Source organism: Pteropus medius, unplaced genomic scaffold, assembly GCF_902729225.1.
Source record: "Pteropus medius unplaced genomic scaffold, Ma_sr-lr_union100, whole genome shotgun sequence".
NCBI classification, from domain to species: Eukaryota; Metazoa; Chordata; class Mammalia; order Chiroptera; family Pteropodidae; genus Pteropus; species Pteropus medius.
Genome location: NW_024352839.1, coordinates 96,735 through 105,936, shown reverse-complemented (window position 1 = coordinate 105,936; position 9,202 = coordinate 96,735). Strand labels below are relative to the sequence as shown.

Sequence of the window (9,202 nt, the reverse complement as noted above, 5' to 3'; positions counted from 1 at the left end):
ACAGGTCCCTGGGACTGCTGCTTTGGGAATATACCAAAGACTGGTGGGAGAGGGGGAGGCCAGCTGGCCTTGATAATCCAGGAGAGAGAGGGTGGGGACTGGGCTGGGAAGAGGGGAAACAAGTTTTATTCTAGATATAACTTGAAAGTAGAAGAAAGACTGACAATGTTTGAACTGCTGCCCAATTCCCTTCCTCAGAAAAACCAACTCCATCTGTTTTCTCAACTCCCCCTTGTCTTCTACCGGGTGGTCACACCCTCCACAGCATGTCAGGAAACACAGTGATGAGTTTGCCCCTAGTGTGTACAGTTCCCCCTACCCCTCCAGCCAGATTTTCAAACCAGCAACCTCACACCATTGAAACCCCTTCCTTTCCCTCAGTCCTTTCATGAAGTCTATCAAACATCAAGTACTTTCTCAATATAAAATAAGCACCAATCTTTCCCTTCCCATTATAATGATCCTAGTCTCAGTCACTGTGATTTCTTTGCTGAACAGAGAGCCCCTCTTCTGAGGTCCTGAGGCCCCTCTGATTCACCAGCCTGGGATTAGTACAAGAAGAGAGACACGAGCCTCATTCTCTGCTACACTTGTAGTCCACAAATCTCAGAGAATTAGAATGTGTTAGCAATTTGTATGAGACTCGCTGATGACACAACTTGACCACAATTTATGTGAAACTAATGCTAGTATTTGCATTCCCACTTAGTATGAAGTTTGTTACATTTCACTGCAGAAATGTGAGTATGTTTGATGATGGCCTCTTGCCCTAGGCCTGGGGTGGTGGGGGCGGGGGTATATAATAGGTATTAGAGAGCTGGAGCTGGAGCAAGATGAAGATGACATCAGAGATTCCATCAACAAGTGGATTTTATCCAATCACGTCTTTAATTACATCACTGACTCCAGGCCCTATAAAAGGGAAGGCACTTCAGATGAACCCAGTGCAGAGAGCCAGTCACACAGCAGCTGAACCTGTGGTCCGGGGTTACCCAGTCTGAAGTTCAGTCTCCTCGAGGAGGTGAGTTTCCAGAATGAAAGGAAAATTTCCAATTGTGTGTATGTAAGTGTGCATGCATGTATGTAGGCTTAACTATGGAGATAAAGTCCCTAGGTACAAAGATATGGAGTGGGGTGTGGTTTGCAAGCAGCGGGGATGGTCTATTGTGACAACTGCTCTAGTTGTGCTAAATCTGGCCTGACTCCAGGAGACATCGCTTAGGAAAGTCTGTCTGCATGGCTTTGTTGTCTGGTTAATTGTATGTTTCTAGTAACTCATTTTTATGGCATCCTGTGAAAGTGTTGGTCCATGGCTGATTGGGGCGAGGGTAGGAGTTGAAATTTAAAGCATGTCTGTCCAGTTACTTAGCAGACATACACTAAGTGCTTACCATGTGCCAGCAAATGCTCCACGTGCTTCATTCATATATATTAACTCTTAGCTGCCATGGCAATCCTGAGAGCTGGTGTCATTGGAGATCAGATCCACCCACCCCATCATACAGATGAGGACCTGATGGGTAGTCTGTCTGGGGTCACATAGTTTGTAAATGCCAGACTCCAGATTAAGGACCCTGACAGTCTGAGATTTTTTTTTAATTGAGATATAATTGACATATAACACTATATTTCAGGTGTATAAACATAATGACTCAATATTTGTATGTATTGCAAAATATCACCACATTAAGTCTAGTTAACATCTGTTACCACACATAGTCACAATCTTTTTTTCTTGTGATGAGAACTTTTAATATAGCAGTCTGCCTTTCAATTCCAAGGTCTTAGCCATAATAATTCTCCACAGCCGTTGGCATGTCTGCAAATGTGAGCAAGTGGTCTCTGTGTGCCTAGAGTGGTCTAGAAAGATAACTTGTAGGGAAACCAGAAGAAGAGACCATGGACTTTACAAGAAAGAAAGAGAGAGAGAGAGAGAGAGAGAGAGTAGGAGAGAGAGAGAGAGAGAGAGAGAGAGAGAGAGAAGAAGAAGAAGAAGAAGAAGAAGAAGGGAGGAGGGAGGAGAGGAGGAGGAGGAGGTGGAGGAGGGAGGAGGAGGAGGAGGGAGTGAGGGAGAGAAGAGAAGGAGACACAGCACAGAATACACAGGAGAAAGACAGAGACAGAGACCAACAAGTGTATCTGGACATAGAGTACCAGCCACAACACTTAAGATGGGGTTGGAGAGAGGAGAGGTGGCTCAGGCAGGCCTTGTGGGACCAGGAAGGACTTGGTACTTTTCTCTGAGGACAAAAGGGAGCCTTTACCAAAGACTAGAGTGGAGTATGACCTGAGCAGATTAGCATTTTATGAAGATTGACTGGAAGCTTTGTGATAAATGGATTAGGGAAAGACAAAAAATATGTTTAATTTTCTCTTATGGTTTTTCTTCCCAAGTCATCTTTGCCTCATTAACTGATGAGATCAAGGTGGCTAATCTAATCAGCCAGCCTGGTGAGGTTGACGCAAAACATAAAATGACATCAACTAACAAATTGATTAGGTCTTTGTGTGCCCACGTATTAATCTCACCCAATACCCACCCACATTTTCCAATTTTGTGGCATGAAGCTTGTTTTATTAAAAAGTGCAAATCTTTGAAATCTTAACTATATATAAAATGAGAAAAGGACACAAAAATAGAGCAGTGATATAGAAGAAAGATTATATCTTTTTTTCCATACGACACCCCAAATGCTGTGCCTACTGTTGTCCATGTAACATGATTTGCTGTCAGAAATCAGTATGGACCAATGCAAACTCAGTTTCATCTCTGCTGGATCCTATATGTCAGTGGAAAAGAACAGAGATTAGAAACAGCAACATAAAACCATAACTTTGATAAAAACAGTGAAGCAAGAACAAATGTTTTCCAGAAGGAAGGATAATTGTTGATGGCATTAAAGAAAAACAATGAAGAGAGTTTCCCATGGAATGTGTCACTGGACTGCCACAGTAAGGTTAGCTGGGGCAGTCGTGCAAGTATTTATATGTGTTGTAGGCATGTCCAACACAGGACAAGATCATTTGTGTGGATTTCTACCTGTCTCTTCTATTTCATTCACTTTATTCTACAACTTTTTCTAATACTTTGTTTTCCTATAATAACTGACAGCATATTTGTAGCAGATCATTGCCTTCGTTCAAATACATCATGTCCAATTGCAGTTTAAGACTCATTTACTTCTTAAAATTAAACTTTTTAAACAAACAAACATGACAGAAACAAACTCATAGACACAGAGAACAAATTGATGGTTGCCAGATGGGAGGGGGTTGGGGTGCTGGGTGCAAAAGGTGAATGGACTAAGTAGTACAAATTGTTAGTTATAAAAACAGTCATGGGGATGTAAAGTACAGCATAGGGAATATAGTCAATTATATTGTAATAACTATGTATGGTGTCAGATGGGTACTAAACTTATTGAGGAGATCACTTCATAGTTATAGATGTCTAATCACTGTTGTACACCTGAAGCTAATATAATATTGAATGTCAACTGCAATTGAAAAAATTTTTTAATAAAATTGAAATTTTTATTGAAGAGTAATGCAAATAAAGAAAAATGAAAAAGTGGAAATATAGCTTGGTGGAATTTTATGGAGAAATACTTCTGTGTAACTACCTCCAAGATAAGAGATAAAATATTGCCAGCTAAAACAGGAAACACAGAACTCTAAGAAAACGGGGACAGGGTCCACCTAGAGCCCTCCATATATGTACCTATCCCGGTATCTACTATTGTCTCAAAAAGTAACCAACATTTTAAATAACATTGGCAATATCTGTATGCTTTTGACTTAACATAAATGGGACTAAGCAAAATGTATGGTTTGGTGTCTGGATTATTTCATTCAACGTTTTGATGTGTGGTTAATCCATGATGTTGTATGAAGCAGTTCATTTTTATTGCTGTCAAATATGCTTCTATATGAATTAATTAATAATCTATTCCACTTAATGTTAGGCATTTAGATGGTTTACAGTGTGGAAATATTGTGAGTTATGATATAAATAAGCATTCTTATTTATATCTTTGATGCACATGAGTACATTTTCCTGCTATGTATATGCCAAAGAATAAATACAGATTGAGTAGATACCAGTCAAAGTATTTCCAAAGTGAGAGCCCATCAGCAGTGACTGAGACATTCAGGTGCTCCAAACCATGCTTACACCCAGTCTATATGGTTTTAGTCACTCTGGAATATATTTTGTAGCATGATATTGTAGTTCTGTTTTGCATTTCTGGGATCATTAATGAGGTTGAACCTCTTTCTCTTTATTTATCAATCCACTTTTGACAGTTCTATTAAAGTCTTCTATTCAATTGATTTGAAAGAGTTCTTTATAAACTCATTCCATGTTTTGTGTATGTATTGAAAATCTCTTCTTCTATATTGTGCTTCATCTTTTAAATGAACGAGTGACTCTATTTGATGAACAGAAGTTCTCATTTTTATGTAGTCCAATATTTCAATCTTCCCCTTTATGCTGAGTTATTTTTATGTTATATTAAAGATCTCTTCCTATTATAAGTTCTTAAACATTCTCTTCCATGTGGTCTTCCAGAAGCTTTATTGTTTTATATTTTAGAGATTTAAAAAATCTACTTATAATTAATTTGTGTAAGTGGTGTAAGGTAGGGGTCAAGATTAATTTTCCCCTTATGGACAGTCAGTTGACCTAGCCCCACTTATTGAAAAAAAACTTTATCCTTTGAACATGCACTTTAGTGCCATGTTTTTCAGAAAGCAGGTCAATATAGATGTTGATTTGTATCAGGATAATGTTCTGTTCTGTTGCTTTTTCTGTCTATCCTTGTGTCATGATCACAGTCTTAATAAATGTAGTCTCCTAATACATTTTGCTTTCTGATTATGTACATCCTGGAAAGTTATTATTCTTGAGATTTTTCTTGGGTATTTTTAGCCCTTTGATGTGTCTATATAATTTTAGAATCATCTTGTCATTTTTCATGTGCACGCATACATACACATACCTACTTGCTAGATTTTCATTGAAATAGCATTGCATTTATAAAGCATCTTGGAGAGAATTAAGATTTTCTATACTTTTGAGTCTTCTAACCCATGAACATGACTATCCTATATATATATATATATATATATATATATATATATATATATATATATATATATATATATATATATATATAGTGTTAAGCCCTCTGCCCAAATACACATTCATAGATACTATCTATATATAGTATCTATACAATAACACAAGCAACTGAAGGTTAAAAACAAAAAATATTTTACCACTTATATTTCTATTAAACATCAAATATCTAAGAAAAGAATCCAATAAAACTGTGTAAGCCCTCTGCCCAAATACACATTCATAGATACTATCTATAGATAGTATCTATAGATAGTATCTATGAATGTGTAGATACTATCTATAGATACTATCTATAGATAGTATCTATAGATAGTATATAGATACTATCTATAGATAGTATCTATAGATAGTATCTATAGATAGTATATAGATACTATCTATAGATAGTATCTATAGATAGTATCTATAGATAGTATCTATGAATGTGTAGATACTATCTATAGATAGTATCTATAGATAGTATCTATAGATAGTATATAGATACTATCTATAGATAGTATCTATAGATAGTATCTATAGATAGATAGTATCTAGATACTATCTATAGATAGTATCTATATATAGTATCTATAGATAGTATCTATGAATGTGTAGATACTATCTATAGATAGTATCTATAGATAGTATCTATATATAGTATCTATGAATGTGTATTTGGGCAGAGGGCTTACACAGTTTTATTGGATTCTTTTCTTAGATATTTGATGTTTAATAGAAATATAAGTGGTAAAATATTTTTTGTTTTTAACCTTCAGTTGCTTGTGTTATTGTACAATACAATTGATTTTGGCATTTTGGCAATGCATCATGCATCTTGTGAAAATTCACCTCATCAAGTATTTGTAGAGTATTTGAGATTTCTCTGCAGACAAAATCAGGACACATAAATAATGATATTTGATGTGTCTTATTTATTGTTGTTGTTTACTGGTTAGGGAGCAGTCCAATGCTGCATAGAGTTGACAGTGGGCATTGATCTCAGTCTCAAGGTGAAAACTTTAAAAGATAATTTATGCTGCATCTTGTATACTCTGTCATATCAATGAAATTCTCTTTATTCCTAGTATACTAAGTATCATTTTTAATAACAAGCACTGATTTTTACTGAACATTTTAAACGTATCTAAGAAGATGATTATGGTGTTTTTTCTATATTCTATTAATGTGGTAGGTTACATCAGTTTTTAAATTTTAAACCAACTTTTCATTTAGAAAGTAAACTCCACTTGTTTGTGATATATTATTTTCCTTAAATGTGACTGGATTTGATTTGCAAATAATTTGCTTTTAATTTATACACCTATATTCATGAGAGATATTGGCCTGTAGTGTTCCTTCCTTTAATGTATTTGTAAAGTTTTGTTTCAGGGAGCTGCTGAACTCATTAACTAAAAGAGGAGAGTTCCCACTATTTTATGCTCTAGGAAAGTTACTGTAAAATTAGCTCTTTTCCTTAAATGTCTAGTAGAATTCATCCATGACTTCAGTAGGTGCTGAACTTTTTTGTTTGCTTTTAAATATGTTAGTGCTTTAATTAATTCTATTTCTCCTATATCTAGCTTGCAGTCTTTAAGCATCTACCAGTTGTTGAAACAGATGCCCAGAGAAACAACTCAAAAGAGATTGAATCCCTGAATTTAGTCTCTCTGAGAATTTATGTTAAGAATGGCTTTAGATCTCAGAATCTCATGTCAAGGTGAACCATCCTGGAATGATCCTGGGTCAGAAAATCTAGAGCTTAATACTTGCCAAGGACCTCCTATCCAAGAGGGAGAGGGGATCTCTGGGTCCCCAAGCACTGAGCTCAGCTTATTGTCAAACAGCAATAACTTGTGTGCAAGGCAGGAACTGCAAAGACTCTATAAGTCATTTCACTCATGGCTGCAACCAGAAAAACACAGCAAGGATGAAATTATTTCTTGTTTGGTCCTGGAACAATTTATGATCAATAGGCACTGCAGTGAGAGGTCTACATTGAAGGAGAAATGGAATTCAAGTGGCAGAAACCTGGAGAAATTCATGGAAGACCTGAGTGATGATTGCATAAAGCCACCTGGCTTAGTAAGTAAAGGGGCAGAGGGGTAGAAGAAATAAGTAATGTCTGTTGGGGTTGCCTGGAAGTAGAGAAATAAGAGTTATTGTAGACTCAGTTATTAGTCCTTGCCAAGGAGAATTTTTACCATTCTAAGTAAGCAAGGAAAAAAAGTTTTATGTGCATATATTCAGTGGGACAAATGGGAGCCAACATATTGATTTAACTGATTTAAGCTGGTGTGGTGGTAGGAGGGCTCACTAAGAAATTTCACAGTTGAGCAGAAACCTTAAGAATGAGGAGAAATGTCTTAACAGGAGTTTGTTCTTTCCTCAGAAGGAACATCTTTTTTTTTTTTTTCATTAGGGAAGCCACACTAACTATAAGTCACCATGAAATTTAAGGCCAGCAGAGATAAAGGGCAGGACAGTGGGAGCACTCAGTAAAAGATCTTGGGAAAGCCCGATGAGGACAGGTTTTTCATAAAGGCTTGTCACTCAACAGATCCAGATACAACAATGATAAGAGTTTGTTTACAGGTCCACGTCCACATGCAGGGACAGGAAGCCCTCTTTTCTGAGAATATGCCCTTAAGAGAAGTTATCATTCACTTCGCAAAACAGTTGTCAGCAGGAACCTTGACAGCAGCAAACATGAAGATACCCTCCTGGACTCCCCAAGATACTTCCCCGGAAACAGAACAAAGTGAGTGAGGGGAGCCCAGGTAACAGAGGGATGTTCTGTGTGGAACCCTTTTGGGGTACAATTTCACTGAGTCACTTCTTTATTTTCACAGGAGATGAAGATAAAGAAAATGATGGCAGTATTTCTTTGGAAACTTGTCAAGTAAATGACAGTACTACTAGTCAAGGCCATCAAATACCTTCCCTACTTGTCATCCAGGAAGAGAGCTGTCCCAGGCCTGAAGAGGGACATGTTTCTGTGGAGAATTTGCTCAACTCTAGAAGAGCAGGTCTAAGCACCTCCAGGTCCCAGGAGGGGTCCCTGAAAGGACCGCCTTATCAAGATGTCCTGATGGAGGTGGGACCAGTGTTTCTCTCCAGGCCAGATCAGGTCACTCCTGAGCCTGTTCCTACCCATCAGAGCAATGTGGGAAACTCCACATATGGGGAACACCAAGAAAGATTCCACAGAGCACAAAAGTCATACCAATGTGACAAGTGTCCCAAGATCTTTAGGTATTTCTCTCGGTTGAAAATCCACCAGAGAAGACACAATAATGAGAGGACATTTATTTGTGCTGAGTGTAACAAAGGCTTCTTCCAGGCCTCAGATCTACACGTTCATCAGAAGATTCACACAGGAGAAAGGCCTTTCAGGTGTGGCACATGTGAAATGTCATTCAACCACAGAACAAATCTTGTGGCTCATGAGAGAATTCACACTGGAGAGAAGCCCTATGTGTGTTCCTTGTGCCAGAGAAGCTACCGCCAATCATCTACCTACCACCGCCACCTGAGGACACACCAGAGACTTGCCTTCAGATGTGTTTCCTCCGCACCAGAAGCTTCCTCGATGTAATGTATAAAAATGTATCTGCGAGTATGTGTTATTTCCATGGTACTTCTGTTTATGATTTATACTTCTCTTTATGATTTATAATATCCTGATTATATTGTCCACTTATTGTCTCCTTCACTAAAATGGAAGTTCAAGGAAGACAGGGGATTTCTCAGTTTTGTTCACCAAAGTATCTGAGGTGCCTAGAAAGGGGCTGACACATTTCAAATGACCAATAAAATCTGTTGAATAAATGAAAAGTGTAATGTCAGTGTTTATCTCTTAAAATCTAGGAATATGCCCCACATGAGAAGGCAATGACACCCAACCCCAGGACACAAACGCCCACTCTTGTGGTCCAGTGAGGCTTTCCCTGCCAGCTATCCTGTCCTCTGTCCACACTCTTTATTTCAGTGCAGCCACAGACACCTAAATATGTGGGGAGGGTAAGAAGAAACCTGGAAAATGGGACTTAGCCCATGAAAAGAAACTGTTATAGTTAAATG

The 9,202-nt window shown here is 37.7% G+C and overlaps 1 protein-coding gene across 2 annotated transcripts; it reads left to right on the top strand.

Annotated features, from left to right (window-relative positions):
• The first annotated feature begins 850 nt into the window (after nucleotides 1-850).
• On the top strand, nucleotides 851-8,908 carry ZSCAN4 (zinc finger and SCAN domain containing 4). Of its 2 annotated transcripts, none has more exons than XM_039850168.1 (4): nucleotides 851-1,021; nucleotides 7,096-7,204; nucleotides 7,715-7,880; nucleotides 7,972-8,908. In XM_039850168.1, exons 2-4 carry the CDS (start codon nucleotides 7,163-7,165, stop codon nucleotides 8,715-8,717), a joined length of 954 nt encoding a protein of 317 aa, XP_039706102.1. In that variant the 5' UTR covers nucleotides 851-1,021; nucleotides 7,096-7,162; the 3' UTR covers nucleotides 8,718-8,908. The 2 variants fall into 2 exon arrangements, with proteins under 2 accessions (XP_039706102.1, XP_039706101.1); XM_039850167.1 differs by having other exon boundaries at nucleotides 6,703-7,204.
• Nucleotides 8,909-9,202: the final 294 nt, after the last annotated feature.

Bases quoted from the DNA above. Each gene is read 5' to 3' on its own strand.
- ZSCAN4 (XM_039850167.1), top strand. From the start codon at position 6,800: ATGTTAAGAATGGCTTTAGATCTCAGAATCTCATGTCAAGGTGAACCA. The intron at 7,205-7,714 runs GTAAGTAAAGGG...GTTTGTTTACAG, and splicing joins GCATAAAGCCACCTGGCTTA to GTCCACGTCCACATGCAGGG. The intron at 7,881-7,971 runs GTGAGTGAGGGG...TTATTTTCACAG, and splicing joins TTCCCCGGAAACAGAACAAA to GAGATGAAGATAAAGAAAAT.